This window comes from Eumetopias jubatus, unplaced genomic scaffold (genome assembly GCF_037043125.1).
Source record: "Eumetopias jubatus isolate StellerSeaLion01/CBP00866 unplaced genomic scaffold, mEumJub1_p1.0 scaffold_7, whole genome shotgun sequence".
In the NCBI taxonomy this organism is placed as follows: domain Eukaryota; kingdom Metazoa; phylum Chordata; class Mammalia; order Carnivora; family Otariidae; genus Eumetopias; species Eumetopias jubatus.
The window spans coordinates 92,158,206-92,176,068 of record NW_028274813.1 but is presented as its reverse complement, the minus strand read 5'-3'; the positions used below and the strand labels follow the sequence as shown (position 1 = coordinate 92,176,068).

The 17,863-nt window shown below is 47.9% G+C and overlaps 1 protein-coding gene across 1 annotated transcript in view; it reads left to right on the top strand.

Annotated features, from left to right (window-relative positions):
• Positions 1-11,920, top strand: part of TIPE3 (TNF alpha induced protein 8 like 3) — a 34,614-nt gene extending 22,694 nt beyond the window's left edge. Inside the window, exon 2 of the mRNA XM_088025123.1 lies at positions 11,358-11,920. Coding sequence (XP_087881249.1) covers positions 11,358-11,920 — 563 coding nt within the window. The remainder of the gene's footprint in view (positions 1-11,357) is intronic.
• The last annotated feature ends 5,943 nt before the right edge of the window (positions 11,921-17,863 follow it).

Here is a 17,863-nt window from a genome sequence, read left to right as displayed (position 1 = left end):
GTAGACGTTGTGTTTCGTGATGGTTGCTCTTCTACTGCAGTAAGACAAAAATCTCTCTCAGATCTCCAAAATTAACCTGTGGAGTTGGGAGATGATTCAGCCCCCAGTGACTTCACACGCATCTGCCTCAGTTAGCTCTGGTAAGTAAAATCATCACTCATTCACTTTTCAGAGCTGGCTGTAAATCAATAGGAAAAACAAAATCCATCTGTAACTCTGTTGAAGTATATAGAATTCCCTCTAAAAATGAAAGCAACATCTATCTTGAAGTTTTGATGAATACGTGGTATTGTTCTATCACATAAGAATGGCTTTTTTTGTATTTAAAAAAAATGATGAAGTGTAAATCTCCTCACTAGATGGGGATTTAAATTGAAGCCTATTTAATGTCTCAAATAAGTGAGAAATCACAGACATTCAGGAGCCAAGGATGATTTTCTGAAAGCATATGCCAGAAGACAAAGATGGCGGGCTTTGTCTGGAGTTGATTTGAACTTGGGCCCAACAGCAGTTGTGCTGCTTACTAGCCCCATAGCTTTGAGTGAATTACTTAAATCTGCTATGGCTCAGATTCCTCATCTGTAAAATGAGACTCACCATCCCTCTCTTGAAGAACTCTTGTGAAGATCAAATACGTGGTATCCACCACCCCAGGTATATAATCTGTGCTCAGTTCATAGTATCTGTGACATGATTATTAGTTGACTAGTTGCTCAGTGCTGATGGGTGGGTTGATTGGAGGGGTCTAAGACAAAATGAGATAATGAGAGTAGGTCTTACAGCTGACCCTGCCAATCTCTCTTCACCTTACTTGGAACAGTAAGTTATTTCAAGGCCCAGGAATTTTTAGGTTTGTTTGGTTTTCAGTTTTTGGGTTTTTTTCCAGGAATTTTTTGAAATAAAAAAAACTTGGTCTTCTCCTTAAAGATAATCAAATGCTATTTTTAAAGAGTAATTATTCAGGACACCTGGGTGGCTCAGTAGGTTAAGCGTCTGCCTTTGGCTAAGGTCATGATCCCAGGGTCATGGGATCAGGTCTCCACATCAGGCTCTGCTCAGCGGGGAGCCTGCTTTTCCCACTGCCTGCAGCTTCCCTTGCTTGTTCTCACGTGCGCTCTCTATCTCTCTCTCTCTGTCTCTCTGACAAATAAATAAATCTTAAAAAAAAAAAAAGAGTAATGATTCAGTGCAAGGTGTTGCAACAATCAGAATCAGCTCTCCTGTAAGAAGTGTCCCATTTTGACTACCATTGTTTTTCTGTGTCTTTGCACAGCATCCTGAAATGTCCAGTACAGCTGGAAAGATTCATCATGCTTGGTCCCCCAAAAACACTCAAATCATTTCTAAACCACTGGATGAATGACTCTCGAGGACTGAGCAGCCACCAAGGGCAAAGCCCAAACTCTGTGCCTGCTCCCAGGCCTGGGCCAGAGGCAAGATTTCCAACCAAGCCTGAGCTGGAGGCAGAACAACTGGCCAGTGCGACACTACTTACTCCCCATTTGCTTGTCTGGCAACTCGGTCCTTCTTCCTTCCACCCTCCCTCCCAGTCTTGCCATACCCAAGCCTGCCTCTCATTTCCTACCCTCATTTTTCATTTACTAGGAAGGGCAGTTTGGTGGTGGGCCCAAAGAGGGGAGAGAGAATCCCTCGGAGGGACACAGTGTGGCTCTGACTGAAGTGATTCCCAGCAAGCTGTGAATAGAGACTATACTTTAACCAGCTAATTTTAGATAGTTGAATTTTTAAGGAAGAACCTGTTTATCTCTCAGGATCCCCCACTGACAAATTCTTTAGGGAAGATGGGTCTTTTCACCGGCTCCTGCTTGATGCAAAGGGGTAGAGTTTGGGTGGAAAAATAGGAAGCTCAGGGTGGGACAGGTGGGTGTGAGGTGCCTACTGGACAGGCTCCCGTGACCTTCTCCACCCAGATTCCCCTAGAGCCCCTGGAACTCAGCGTGCTAAGGACTGAATTCATCCACCCCACAAGCTCCTAGATGCCTCGTTCAGTTGGTGGTGCCTTCGTTGCTCCCCACCCCCCAGTTTCCCAAGCTAGGAGAAGCCCTCAACGTCATCCTCGATTCATCCCTGCCCCCGCCCACACTCATCTGTGCTGTTCCTGAGTGCCCCTCCCCATCACCCATAGGACAAGCTAAAATCAAAATCACAGTGCATTTCACTGTCTTACTAATTGCCATGGCTTCCTAATACCTTGGGGAATATCTCAAGGCAAGTAAAATGTTTCAAATCGTCTTATTAGAATTTTTGAAATTTTTATGGCCTATTTCTTGTCAATCTGATTAGATCATTACTTTTACCTTATAATTTGGCTGTGGGAAAGCTCTTACGATGAGGAGGATAATCGTCAGCTCTGCCATTTCCTTGCTCTTCACTTATGCTGGTATGATTAGTGTATTGTCTTCAGTCCTCAGCTTGGTTGCTTGCAGGAATCTTCTGAAATCACTGGTCCATTTTGTGAGGGTTTAGTTAAAACTAAATAATATAATCACTGAGACTGTTTAACCAAGCACACATAAACAAATGCTGAAATATATCAAAACTTTTGAAAGGGGATAAACAAGTGAGGGATACACTAAATACCCTCCAAACCCTGAGTGGGGGACTTTCCCCACTTCCCTTAGAATGCCACCCGCCAGTGGGTACCCCGGTCAGCCTGCATGTTCAGTGTTAGGAAAGCTTCACTTCTCTCCTAAGAAAACAAGGAGGCAGAAACAGAGGTTCTAATATTTTCATTTTGCACACCATGCAGTGTTACCTGGCAGAGGCTGCTGCCCGGCACATCACAGTGACCCCACCTGTAGGACCCACAGGCTGCTTGCTTCTTACCGCAGTAGTGGAAATTGGGGGGACCTCAGGTCTCAGCCGCAGAGGTGAGCCCAGGAGGTATGCGCTCAAGGCAGGTGGCTCTCTTTGGAGGGGTGGGAGAGGCCCAGCCCCGAAGAATGCTCAAGGATATGCTGGACTGACCTGCAGTCAGCAAAATGCATTCCTAACCCTCCCATGCCATCCAAGTTTTACTGTGATGCCTTTTAAGACATCCCAAAATACCTTTTTTAAGTCCCAAAAATGCCATCTCATTCAAGTATGAAAGGGACTAGACCAACAAAGGCTTTTTTTCATGGGCTCCCAAGCTTTGATCATTTCTCTGTGGAGAGAGGGGAGGATCCAAGTTTTTGCTTGTCCCGAACCCAAAGACCCCACCATCACTCAATGATTTTGTTTCATTGTACCTCCTCCAGCGCCATGTTTTTAATATTCCAGCAGTATATAATCCACAAGGGAAGGACAGCGGTTTCTAGTTTGACTCCACTGGAGATGCAACAACTCAATTAGTAATCTTTCTGGAAACCATAACTCTGTTAGGTTCGCATTTCGAAACACTACTTAAGGTTGCTTAATAGTTTGTCCCTGTAGCTACATGGGGACAAACAAGAACTGAAGCAGAGGCAGTGTCTTCTCTAGAAGGTATTTTGTCCCATCCTGAAGACCACCTCACCCCCAAAGCCAGCCCCTTCCTCATCGTTCACACAGAGGACAGACAAGGAAGCAGGAAGGGTGGGGAGACACTATCAGTCTCCCCACTGGCTCCTGGCCCCTTATCAGTAGTGAAGGAGGGAGCCCAAGGGACATGACCAGTGCAGCCAGCTTTGCTGGGTGCATGTGCAGGTGAACAGAAAGACAGGTGCTCATCATGAAAGTTCCAGTAGTTTGTGAGGCTGCTGCATCTGAAGGAGGCTTGCTTGAACTTTCTCCCCAATAGTCATGTATAAGTGATTGCGTGCCAGAAATTTGGACTACCGCTAATTGCCCTCTGCTCGGGGTCTTGCCCCTCCCACGTTCCTTGGACGCTGGGTCTTCTGCTTTGACAGATGGTGTGGTTTTTTGTTGTTGTTTAAGATTTTATTTATTTATTTGACAGAGACATAGAGAGGGAACACAAGCAGGGAGAGTGGGAGAGGGAGAAGCAGGCTTCCCGCTGAGCAGGGAGCCCGATGCGGGGCTCGATCCCAGGACCCTGAGATCATGACCTGAGCCGAAGGCAGACGCTTAATGACTGAGCCACCCAGGTGCCCCGGACAGACGGTGTTTTGCTCTGGGTACCGTCTCCACTCCTAACTTCTACTTCCCACTTTTAGCTGACTCTCTTCCTTGCCATCATCATCTTAGGCTGTTTACAGAAGTGACGTGATCCTGTGTGTACCACTGGCTAAGACAGATAATTTCCAATTTTATTATTTTGACACAGCCATCCACACTCGCATTAACTGGAAGCAGAGAAGTTACAGAGCCCCGAGAGTAGGAAGAGAAGGGTGGAGTCTGTCCCCCAGGCCCTCTGTACTTCAGCACATCCTGGGCAGATGCTCAGAGCGCTTCATCCCTCATAACCAGCATTTGCTTTATTTTTCCCAACGTGTACTACCTGCTCTTACCACGCTAGAGCTCATCTGCCTCTTTTCTGCCCACTCACCCAGCTCGGTAAGATCTTCCTGCTGTGTATCACCACCAGTTTGGCATTTCACCATCTGGGAGAGCTTAGTGTTGTCTAGAAATGTGGAAACATCCCTTGTACTACGGCTGGACATCATTTATAGAAGCATCAACTCAGGCCGGCCCCAGCACTTTCCTGTTTAGTGAAGGACCTGCTTAAATTATCTTTTGCTTTCTCTCTCCGAACTAGTTGGCTACCATTGTCATGGAGTCTCCCAACATAGCTCTGAAACTTTTCTTTTCCTTGTAAATATTCTAAGAGGGCTTATTCTAAGAGCACGAACCTCACATTGCTCTCACTGGAGCTTCTCCATCAATCTTGGTGTAAGAAAGCCCCTGTTTATGACACAGCGATCAGTTTCACAGCCTCCATCTTGTCTCTTGGTACCAGTCAGGGGAGCTATATAGTAGCTGAATGATCACATTTTTGTCTCCATTCTCAGAGATTCTGAGGTGTTGTAAACAACTCATTAGCTTTCATGGCTGGGGAATGGGAACTTTTGTACGAACACGGTTAAGAGAATTATCCCTGGCCAAAACAGCCTTCCAAAGGCTTGTACACGGCAACGAGGGGACAGTTTTCTCCAAGACCTAGCCTGGATCTCTTGATGTTTTCCCAAAACAAATATGTGTCCACCGGTTAGGCCTGTTTCCCCAAATATCCAAGTACACTCCTGACCTTGGCTCCCAAAACTCGCATTCTTCCTCTCAGCCAGCACTCTTCCTCCCTGATCACCCACGTAGTCCCCCTGCAGAAGGTTGAGAGAGAAGAAAGGATGGAAGGAAGCAGTCCGAAGATTTCTCTGTGCAAAAGTCTTCTGAATAGGACTGCCCCTCTGGCTCTCCCTCATTGTTACACACCCTCCCTTTAATCATGCACACCTGTTGGAGACGTTGGTTCTCCTCACCCCTGTCCAGCAGATCCCTGGGAGTTGTAAAAGTTGACCAGAGTGTCTTGATTTTATTTCTCTCAATCCTATCCCAGCATTTTTCATAATATATACTGCAAGATGATTGTGTGTGTGTACAAATTTTGTAAGGCTCAGTAAGTTTGAGAGTAGGAAGACTAAACAAAACTACACAGGTGTCTTTACAGTGGGACATCTCAAAGCCTTTAATAAGCTATCCAGTACGGCAAAGCCTCAAGAGCCAGCCATAATCTGTGGTCACCCACAAGCTCATTGTAACTGACCACAGACCCTTCTCTCCCAGAGCACCTAGCAGGAGAAGTGTTCAGTCGGATCCATGTCGGGGCATGTCCCGATCAGTGGGTCTTACACGCAGCACGTCAGAGTCATGTAGGGAGCTTGGGATTACTAGCCCTCTCCTGAAGATTTTCATACTGGCAGTCTGGGGTAGAGTAGGAGAATTTACTTGTTTGTTGTTGTTTCTTAAAGCTTTCTTGGTAATTTTGGTGATCCTTGGGTTCCCCTGCTGTAGACTCTTGATATTTTGGGCTTCAGAGACGTTACACCTGTGACCCTCCTGAGCCCTCACCCTGGAAGGCTGTACCCTAAATCCCCGTATAGGTAAATAACACATTCTTATACAATAGAGATGGCTGAAAACTTAGCAGGAAAACCAGCCTTTGTGATTAGGGGGAAGTTACCAGCCTGTATCTTTGGCTTTAGAAGCCACTTTGTAACATGGTAGCCACCCCCATCTATCCACATTCAAGTCTGCCTTTAGCTGTCCCCAGCTGTTCTCACTCAAGCCGTTCTGGGCTATTTCACATGTTTCTGAATTTTGTTTCATTTGTCTGTGTCTCCCGTCCCTGCAGGACCATATTCAGAGTGGGACCCAAATGGATATTTTGGAGGGATTTCCCCCGTAGCACTTCATATAGAGCCAGACTAATAGGAAGTGTTCAATAACTGCAGAGCAACCAAAGGACAAAAGGGACTTTGCCCAAAATGAGCAAACAAGGGTTAAGTTTAATTACAGAAATAAAAAGCAAGTAGAGAGGGGCAGTAAATGTGGTAATATGAGTGTACAACTTACCTGCTGAGATGATAGCGTCTTGAATGGCAGGTATGTATGATTTTCTGCCATCCTCTGAAATTTTTATTACTTCTCTGTTCTTCAATGTTTAACTCAGTGATATACGCCTCACTGGTGGCTTCGGATTAGGGTGACCCACTTGTCCCAACGTGCCTGCCACTTACCTAGTTCCAGCACTGAAAGTCAGCTATATGGGAAACCCCTCAATCCTGGCAAACCAGGGCAGTTGGTCACTCTACTCAAAAGACAAAAAGAATTCCCTGACCAGATAAACTTGGGAAAAGCTACATCACGTCTATCCACGTGAATTATTGCTGCTATTACAAAGCAGATTACCACAGACTTAGTGGCTTCCAACAACACAGATTTATCCTCTTACAACTCTAGAGATCAGAAATCCTAAGTGGGTTTTACAGGGCTAAAAATCAGTGTTATCCTCAGGGCTGCATTCTTCCTGGAGGCCCTAGGGGAGATTGTGTTTCCTTCCCTTTTCCAGCTTCTAGAAGCTAGCCACATTCCTTGGCTGGTGGCTCCCTCCTCCATCTCCAAAGCCAGCGATCACATCACTCTGACCCTTTACTTCCACCATCATGGACCCCTCTGGCCCACTCTCTCCTGCCTCCCTCCTTCACTTTGAAAGACCCCTGTGATTGTATCAGGCTCGCTGGATGATGCAGAGTAATTTCTCCATCTCCAAATCCTTACACTCAGTCCCATCTGCAAAGTCTCTTTTGTTGGGTCACACTCACAGGTTCCAGAGACTAAGACACGGACATCTTGGCGGCGGGGCGTTATTCTGCCTACCACACCCAGCCCTCCCAGAGAGTTGATAAAACACCTTAATGTATTAAAGGAGTGTTTTAAAGTCTCACAGGAAAAGAAATCTGTCTAATGGCTTAACCCAGTATTTTCCAAACTTATTTGGTCAAGAATCTCTTTACCCCCAGAGAGTACTACTTATCACCTCTTGGAACTCTACTGCTCTCACCGAAGAGGAGAATTCTGTGTAGTGTTCGCACTGCCCAGAGTCCAGAGACCTCCCATGTGATGTGCAGATGAGGACGATTTTGAGGGAATTGATTTATAGATCCAACTCCTCTTTCTCACCTCAATACATACTCTTTTCACACTTTCCTGCCTGAGAAACAGCCTGAGGTCAAAGCATGGTGGACCTCTCTCCTTTCCACTGTTTTTAGTCAGAGTTCTCACCCATGAAGACTCTCACAGGGACAAATATATCACCCTGGGGTGCAGAACCTTCCTGGTCAGACACAGGGAGGACGTGGCGCTTTGGTGTTTGTGGTGCCTCTTTGAAGACGCCAAACCCACCCCTAACATCTCATTTGGAGGTGCATCTCCAATAAAAATTTATTTTTTATGTTTAGTGTTTATCAACATTTTAATATTTTATATTGTACCCCAAAATAACTCACTCTAGAAGAAATGTTTTAAGGCTTGGAGATTTATGATCATTGGAATCGTCTTTTAATTTAAATTTCAATTTGTATGCATCCTTTGGCTGTAGAGAATTATGATGAATTGATCAAATAAAACATTTTCAAGCATAAAAATATATTAAGTTAAAATTCTCTGGGTGTCATGGAATAGAGATACAATTTCAAGGGGGGCCAAAGAACAATGTAACAGTTCTAATTTTTTTAAAGATTTTATTTATTTGACAGAGAGAGAGAGAAAATGAGTACAAGCAGGGGGAGCGGCAGGCAGAGGGAGAGGGAGAAGCAGGTTCCCCGCTGAGCAGGGAGCCCGATGTGGGGCTCAATCCCAGAACCCTGGGATCATGACCTGAGCTGAAGGCAGATGCTTAACCCACTGAGCCACCCAGGCATCTCTAACATTTCTAATTTTTAAAGAAGAGCTTGTGTTATATCACTGTAGTGCTATGTTATACTGGACATATTTAAAAGAATGATTTAACAGGCTAATTTTTAAATACTCACTTTATAATATGTAGAAGTTATATCTATTTACAAATTATAACTGTTTAACCTTAAGGTGAAAAATACTTGCTGTCAAGTTAAGGGTGCAAGGAGGTGCGTAGTTTTTCAAAATTCTTATGGGAATATATGAGCAAAAGGTGTGACAGCTACTGGTCCAGAGAAGAATGTTGGGATTGCTGGAGGGGAAAAGACTAGGAAGGAAGCCTTGATAAAAATGGCAGCTTCAGCCACCAGTGAGAACCAAGAAACACCTGGCGCAGTGCCAGCCCGCACTCCCTTCCTCCCCCAGCACCTGCCCTGGGCCACCAGTGCGTGAAGCACCGGGCACATGGTAGGGCTTAGACACAGGTCCTGGCTCTCACGGAGCGTACATTCTCGTGGCCGTCTATGCATTTGATCTGCTGCTTCTGTGTCACCCTGTGCTTGCTGCATTTCTAGAGAGCCTCTTAATGCACCTCGTTCTCAGGCAGCTTTTAGGAGGAGCTATATCTACAAAGAAATGACTCATTTATATATATATATATTCTAGAAAAGATCCATCTAGATTCCATTGTTCCCATCAGAATAATAACCTGAGTAGGCATACACCTATTTTAGTGCAGGGCCACTATTTAAGTCTTAAATCTTCTTCTGTGGGATTGATTTCTTCTTCTTCTTTTTTTTTTTTAAAGCATACAGCACAGTCTTCTGAGCATCCTCAATACTTGTAAATATTTGTCTTTGGAATATGAATTTTTTTTAAGATTTTATTTATTCATGAGAGAGAGAGGCAGAGGCAGAGGGAGAAGCAGGCTCCCCAAGGAGCAAGGAGCCCGATGCGGGGCTCGATCCCAGGACCTTGGGATCATGCCCTGAGCCAAAGGCAAACACTTAACCGACTGAGCCACCCAGGTGCCATGGAATACGAATTTGATGTTTGGGGAACAAAGGTCATTCACACAAAGATCTGGTGACCGTAGCAGATGGTCAGACTGGGCAGAAGTATTTTTTGCTACAAACTCTGGAAGGCATAAATCAGGAGGTCTGGACTTTCTCATGGTAAAGAAGAGTCAGGACATGCTGTTGGTTTCCTTTGCACCTCGACTGAAGGGAACATCCTGCCCATGTCAGGGTCACTTGACTGCGAAGTTGCTTGAACATTCTATGGTTTCAGACTTGAGAGAGAGAGAGAGAGCTCCCTGGGCTGTAGGGTGCCCATGGCCCCGACTGCCTTACTGCTGCTGACCCTGCCACACCAACCCCACTCCAGCCTGCGCCCCTCGGAGCTGGCAGCCTGAGAAACAGCTAGAAGCCTGAGAGCAGGAGACACTGTCCTGGAAGGGCCCAGGGCTGAGGGAGCAAGGCAGGGCCCGTTGTGAGGGGGCAGGTGGGTGGAGGGAGTACATATGAGCCTTGTTTAAGTTGTGTGGGAGTGTTTATTGAGTCTGTCCATGAGACCTGAGCATCTGGGTGTTAATCACTGTCCACCAAGCGAATGAGTCCGGGGTGGGCAGAGCACGTGGAACATAAGGTGGGGTGGCCAGGCGAGGCTCGCAGAACCCGGCACGTATGGCCACGTGTCCACTCTGCCTGTCCTATCTGTCACTTCCCTGTGGCCACAGAGCACTGGATACAGTCTCTATGGATCCTAGAAGGGTCTTCAGTTCTCAAAGGAAAACTACTTTTTAATATAAATTTGCACTGTATTTTACTACCTTCTTCTTCTTCTGCACTGTTTCTCTGGTATTTTACCTAGAAGACACCATTTCATCCCTGTGCCCAGAACGGAGCTGGGTGCTGTGGGAGACACTGTCTCCGTCCTCGGGCAACCTGACTCTCCTCTGGAAGAGTAATAATACGTGTACCTACCGTAGAGAGATGGCCAGTGGGTTTCTGATGTCAGCTCTAGCTAATTGGCGACTTCATGGAGTAGTTCATCAAATCTAAGACACCATCAATTGTAAGAGACTCTTTTATGTGCTCTTAAGAAAGAAGAATGTGCTGCCAATTAAACTGTGAGTGACTGCTTTCTTTTTACTTAGAAATTTTGTACTTATTGAAGGATCCTTTTGGACTTACTTAGACATAGTGGGGGGGGTTAACATCTATTACTCTTGTTCATTCATAAAGTGGAAAAGAAGAGACATCAATTGACTTTGGTTGTTCTAAGCTGCTTCACATTCAGGGCACTACTCGTCTGAAGCATCTTTGACTTGGAGTTGTCTGTGTGTTTCACACACGGTGCCCTTCTGTTCTCTATGCCAACTGAGGGCGTTGGTGAGGCAGTATTTCTCCGAGTGCCCTTGACTTTTCTCCCAAATCTCCGGCTCCTGTTGTGCAAATTGCTTTCATATAGATAAAGACGACAACCACAGCACAAGTGCCCCCTGGGAACAGGGACGGTAAGACACATACCAATTTCCAAGATACGAAACGTGAAAAAGACCCCTGAGACTCAAAATATGGATTCTGAGACTCAGTCAAAAAGACCGCCGTGATCAGCCTGGGTATGTCCGCCTTGCACATGGCGCTGGTGTTGGTACCACATGCTTGTCGTTAAGCAGTAATTTGCACAACTGAATGGTGGGGTTCTCTGTGAGCTAATAGGGTCAGGAAGGCACTGTGCATGAACTAGGTCTGGAAAGGTGAGATTTGGCCCGGAAAAGAGGAGACCCCTGCCAGAGAGGGAAGAGGGCGATTGAGAAGATTCAAGAGGGCAAACAAGCATGGTATGTGGAGAGGACAGTGGAGCAATCCCGGGCTTTGGTGGAGTTTGGTGAGGGAGCGGTGGGATCTAAAGGCATGAGTTTTTGCTCTAGGAACCTAAGTTCAAATTAGTGTGTTTCCCTTGGAGAAACATAATAAATGGTTCTCATATTTCTATAACTTTTCTCTCTTTCCTCATGATAGGTCCCGACGTTTTTAGTTCAAAGAGCCTTGCCCTTCAAGCCCAGAAGAAGATCCTGAGCAAGATCGCCAGCAAAACCATGGCAAACATGTTGATTGATGACACCAGCAGCGAGATCTTCGATGAGCTCTACAAAGTCACCAGAGAGCACACCCACAACAAGAAGGAAGCCCACAAGATCATGAAAGACTTGATCAAGGTGGCAATCAAAATCGGAATACTCTACCGGCACAACCAGTTCAGCCAGGACGAGCTGGTCATAGTGGAGAAGCTCAGGAAGAAGCTGAACCAGACGGCCATGACCATCGTCAGCTTCTATGAGGTGGAATACACCTTCGACAGGAACGTGCTCTCCAAGCTCCTGCACGAGTGCAAGGACCTGGTGCATGAACTGGTACAGCGACACCTGACGCCCCGGACCCACGGGCGCATCAACCATGTCTTCAACCACTTTGCTGATGTGGAGTTCCTGTCCACCCTGTATAGTCTGGATGGAGACTGCCGGCCCAACCTCAAGAGGATGTGTGAAGGAATCAATAAATTGCTAGATGAGAAAGTCCTCTGAATGCCTTCTCTCCTCCTGGACTTTGCTGAGTTCCAGCTACAGCACCCGGTGTGGTCCAGGTTAGAATCCAGAAAACAGGAAACCCTCGTCCAAGATGCCCGTGCCCTGCCCTAGTTACCCGTCTGCTGTTGATGCCAGATTTCACTCAGGTGTGTTTCTCCCCTGAGCCCACTGACAAGCTCTGTACCTCCAGTCACCTTGGTCCGCCAGCCCGAAGGACACATCATCCCTTCTCAGCGGAAGGCTGCTGTGCTCATCAAGGTGAGCTCGCTTCATCTTGTGGAGTGGAAGGAGCCCTGGACCAGGAGATGGAGGACCTGGATCTGGCTCCTGGCTTCACCAGCCCAGCCATCCTCGGGATCCTGGGAGCACGACGCTCGCCTGCCTCCCTCCCAGGGCTACTCGCAGGTTCAAATGAAGCAACATACGTTCACGCTTTTGAAAACTCTAACGTAAGGTCTTATTATTTTCTCTGTGGAGTGTGAGAGGGACCCACCTGGATCTAGACTACTATGCAGCAGAGAAGAAAAGAATAACAGTATCTAGTGGGCCAGGTCTACAGTCTGTCTCCAGATGTGCTGTTCCAGGCACAAATGAATACAAAGGTATGAAAAAGCAGAGCTGCAGACCGGAAAACTTTTCTCCAAGGGCTGTGTTTTTAGGTCCCCGGCGCCGATTGATGATGCCGCAGAGGGAGTCCTGCCAGCGGGGTGGGGGTGTGGAGAATTTCCCACACCTGACACAGGGGCAGAGAACCGTGCCCTCTGCAGACCCGGCCTCCCCCTCCGAGGGGCGCCACCCCTGAGGTGCAGAGGGCACATCCCGGAAGCACGGGAGAGCGGGCAGAACGACCCCCTATCCCTCTCTCCTGGCCTTTCACAGCCCCATTGTGCTAGTTTCTTTGGTTCATCAATAAATTGAAACTACCCTTCGAACAAGAGGCTTTGGAGTTGTGATTTTAAAATAAATAAGATGCCTTGGAGTTAGATACAGTGTTAACAATGGGATTGAAAGGCAGACAATGCCGAGCAGGACACTCAGACCCTGGGAGGGGAGGGAGCGAGAAGGGGGGCAGGGCCAGCTCGCTCACGGACATGTGGCCACCTTCTCTGACCAGCTCCCAGCCTCGTTTTCACGCTGTGGCTTCTGACATATTTTTATCAGTTCTTCACAAACATCAGAACAGGGTATTGTCTGCCTTCTCATGTTGTCTGCAGGATACCACGTCAGGAGACTTGCTTCCTGCATCACCTCCCATCCCACGCCGCTTCTTGTACCTGCTGATAATGTCAGAATACCACATTAGCTCAGCCCCTGGCTCAGCCCTTCAGAAGACGGTTTGTGGAAGGCTGTGAGGCGATGTCCTGTGAGCCTCCAGTGGCCATGCCACCTCATGTCAACATCAGTGCAAACCATCAGTTAAGTTCTTCAGCTGCCAGCACTCAAAAGTAGTTCATAGGAGGGGTGCCTGGGTGGCTCAGTTGGGTAAGCATCTGCCTTCAGCTCAGGTCATGATCTCAGGGTCCTGAGATCCAGCCCTGCGTCGGGCTCCCTGCTCTGCGGAGTCTGCTTCTCCCTCTGCTCCTCCCCCAAGCTCATGCTCACTTCTGCTCTCTCTCAAATAGATAAATTTTAAAAAATAAAATAAAAATTAGTTCATAGGAAGGATGTCCAGAAGGGAATAGGGACGTCAGTCAGCTCCCAGCCCCTCCTCGCAGACCTGAGGACTGAATGTTGATGCCCTGTGCCCATGTGGGCTGGGGAGGTCGTCCCGGCAATGGAAGCTGCAGCTGACAGGCTCCTCCCTTCCCAGTCGCCCACTAGACAGTAAGCAGCCCAGCAATGGCTGATTTTTCACATCGTGTCCTCAATGCCTGCCTCGGTGTACTCGTCTGATTAAGGACTCCTTCCTAGGGCGCCTGGGTGGCTCAGATGTTGAGCGTCTGCCTTCGGCTCAGGTCATGAGCCCAGGGTCCTGGGATCGAGTCCCGCATCGGGCTCCCTGCTCCTTGGGAGCCTGCTTCTCCCTCTGCTTCTCTCTCTCTCTCTCTCTCTCTCCCTCTGTCTCTCATGAATAAATAAATAAAATCTTTAAAAAAAAAATAAAAGACCCTTCTTTAAAAAAAAAAAAAAAGGACTCCTTCCTAGTTTGAGAGATGGTTCTAGAAGCAGCAGGTCCTTTTTTCACTAAGCAGCTACCCGGAGAATTCAGACCCACCAGGACTGGGTGGGACTATCTTCTGTCCATCTGAGAAACAGCAGGGAAGAAGGCGGGGTCCCCAGGTTCTCCCCACTCCACAGGCCACCACACACATCAGTTTCTGACAGTTCGTTGAGTCCCTAAGGTAACTGGGTCCTCCTTGTTCTCATCAGAGAAGGACGAGCACTTCCACCAGCACGTCTCAGCAAGTGCAAAAGCAGAGTGTAGGCCAAAATCTGTTCTGCTGCCTTAGACCCCACCCCGCCACTGAGGTAGCCAAGGGGCTCTCTAGCGCGTGGCCAGTTGGGTATATCTCAAGCTTATCAACAGTAGTCAGAGGGAGTGGGCTACCCGGGCCCAAGTAACCCACACGCCTCTAAAAATAGCCCAAGTCAATGCCGTGTGTACATTTTAAACATAACCATTGGCATATAAACTCAAGTGATTATCAAGTTTCATCAGCCAGCGAAAAAAGCTTACAAATTTCAAACACTTCACATAACAATCTAGTGAACCAAAAAAAGAATCGCATTATTGGTTTATCCTAAGGACTCTACCCACATCACTCTGTGGCCCTGAAAGGCTGTTTTGGCTGAAAATATATATATATATATATGACAGAGACCAGCAGATGCTAGATGCTTTCCAAAACAGGACTCTATAGATGTGCATTTGTGCTCAGAACTCTACAAAATTTTCAATAATGAGGAAGTTAGAATATCTGCCTTCAGGTGGCACCAAAAAGAACACATATTTCAAGAGAAGCGCAGGACAAAATCACTCCACCGAGCAGGCCCGGCGTGCACTTCAGAGAGCAGGGCCTGGCTCAGCAAGCAAGGGCGCAGACGACACTCATTCTTTAAGAGTGGGGGTGGCAGGAGCAGTCTGCCTCCGTCATCGGGACACATCCCTAGGTCTTCAGCCATCTGTGAGCACCCAGGTCTGTCACCTGGGAGGACCTTGGACTTGGGCTGAAATCCCCCATCCCTGGTTGTGTGTCCTTCCTCAGGCATCTGAGCCCTGCAGAAACACATTTCCTGCCGGCTGTGCCTGCCGTGTGTCCGTGTCGCCCTTCCTCCCTGGGTTTGCATCTGGTGAGTCTCGACACCCTCGGCACCTCCAGGTCTCTGCTCAGCGACAAATCAAAATGAAAAGACTCCTCCATCTGTGCTTCTCCTCCAAACTCCCACCTCCCCCATCTGTACATTCTTCAGAAGCAAATCAGTACATTCATTGGCTCCTCAATGGACTTCTTGCATCCATTTATATTTTAAAAAAAGAGAGAGAGAAAGAGCTCAGGGCGCCTGAGTGGCTCAGTCGGTTAAGTGTCTGTCTTCGGCTCAGGTCATGATCCCAGGGTTCTGGGATCGAGCCCTACATCGGGCTCCCTCCTCCATGGGGAGCCTGCTTCTCCCTCTCCGACTCCCCCTGCTTGTGTTCCCTCTCTCGCTGTCTCTCTCTGTCAAATAAATAAATAAAATCTTTAAAAAAAAAAAAGTTCAAATCAGGCCTGCGTGCCCCCTGTCCCATCATCTTTGGGGGTTGTTTTTTTAATTCAGTAGGGTCTCAGGTGTCAAGAGCAAAACCAATCAGTGAAAATTCTAGATCAGCTAACTTTGGCTGTGAGAACACTGCATTAGCAGGAGCTGTCCAGTAATGGACAGGGACTTTGACAACGGAGTTCTGGTGGGTCCCCAAGGCCCTCCCAACTCCAAATTGTGTGGCCAGTTTCCCTTATTTAGTCTGACTATGCTATGGGGGCCACAGACCAGACCCACCTCCTGCTCTTTCCTTAGAGGGAGGTTTTTTGTTAGGGGGAAGACTCTTCTACAACCCATTCCTCAAAATGGCATCTAGGAGTCCCCGAGAGTTCTGGCAGGGGCTCAGGGAAAGAAGGCGTGGTAGCAGGGGAGAGGGAAGAGGCCATGAGTTCTAAAGGGGGTTTGGGATTTTTGTTTCATTCTGGCAACTTTTTTTTTCTCAAATAACATCAATGTAAGTACTTTCTGAATCTTGTGGGATGAGACTTTATAGCTGGAGGATGTTTCTCTTGGTGCTTACAGTGTCATTCATGCCGAATGATCAAGAATTTAACTGAATGTACTTTTGCAATGGGTCTGTAGGTCTTCAGGGTCCGTGGGTTTTCAATTTTGAGAAATGTTAACATATGAAAGTGCCGCCTTGTCCTCGACGGTGCCTTACAACGGTTGAGGGACACAGCGACGGGCTGCAGGAAGAGCCGGACTCCCACAAGTCCTGCCTGCCCTTTGAAACTGGCCAGGAAAATCTCCCACATAGAAACCAAAGAACTGGCCAACCCCTTCCGGCAATCCTAATAATGAAACTCCAAGGTACAAGAGAGGCCATCACTAGAGACCGCAGGCACTGTTCCCTCCAAGGAAGGGAACAGAGAAGTTGCCTGCACCCCCTCGCATTCTATCCCAGTGCCAGCTTTGCTAAAATGCAAAATCCCAGGCATGAAGAGGGTGCGTGGCTCCGGGAGCCCAGGAGCTAACTCCTTGGCTGAACTTAAGAAGAAAGCACATGGCACTCAGGTACTGGTGTCATCGAACTCCTCCACACCCAGAAGAAGGAAGAACCAGCCAGAGCAAGCCATCGCTCACTCCCCCACCCCCCAACAGCCCCTCAGTACTGCTACTAACCTGTCATTTCCCTTCTTTGTCCTTCTTTTGCAGTGCTGGGGCAGGGCTCTGCAGAGTAGGGGTCCTGGCCACCCACCCAGGCAGCCAGAGCTTGGGCAGCCGGGCCCCCCAGGCCGTGGTATAAAGCTCCTGCTTGCCGACTGCCAAAGCCCTTCTGGACCAGTTCCTAGGACAAGAGAGTCTGGGGTTTGGCTCCCGAGGAGGGGCTGGATGGAAGCCAGAGCTTGGCACGGAGCGGATGCTGGAGGCTAGCCGGGGAGCCGCAATCCGTTGTGTTGTGGAGGGAGAAAAGCACTCTTCCAGGCTCTGTCACTTGGGAAGGAGGAGCCTGTGGGCTGTTTCCCTCCGTGTGACTGGGCTCCTTCCACCTCCCAGAGCTGAGTTTCCCTGGGGAGAAGGTCTTACTCCTTCAGTGGTGGGATGGGGCAGCCCCTACTTGGTGGTTCAGAAACAGCTACAACCTGATTTTAGAACTAGATGGTGGGTTTGGCTTGGGGGAGACAGGTGTCTGGGGGTTTGTTTTCTTTGTGGCTTTCCTAGGCAGTACAAAGTGTAGAACGTGGGACGAGCCATGAGTCAGAAGGTTTAGTCTCGGCTCACCTGCTATCTGGTGACTTCCTCACGCTTCGCCTCCCTCGGGCCATGAACATAGACAGAGCTGCCCAAGATCGCTAAGAACCCTTCTCATTCCACAGTTCTGTGTTCTGAGCATCATAGGAGAGAAGCTCTGGGCATTTTTTCCTTGTATGGTTCTTAGAAGGGAAACTAGTCATTAGTGAAATGAAGCAATAGCTTCCAAACAGACTGAGAAATGACTCAATAATCCCCTTCAGGACTTTTGATCCTAGATAGAAGTTCATGATTTTAGAGAGGAAAAGCTTTAAGCTAGAAAATGCAAGGTAAAATTAGGACTCCAGGGGTGCCTGCATGGCTCAGTCGGTTAGGCATCTGACCCTTGGTTTTGGCTCAGGTCGTGGTCTCAGGGTCCTGGGATCGAGTCCCATGCCGGGTTCCACACTCAGCATGGAGTCTGCTTGAGATTCTCCTTCTCCTCCCACTTGTACTCTCTCTCTCTAATAA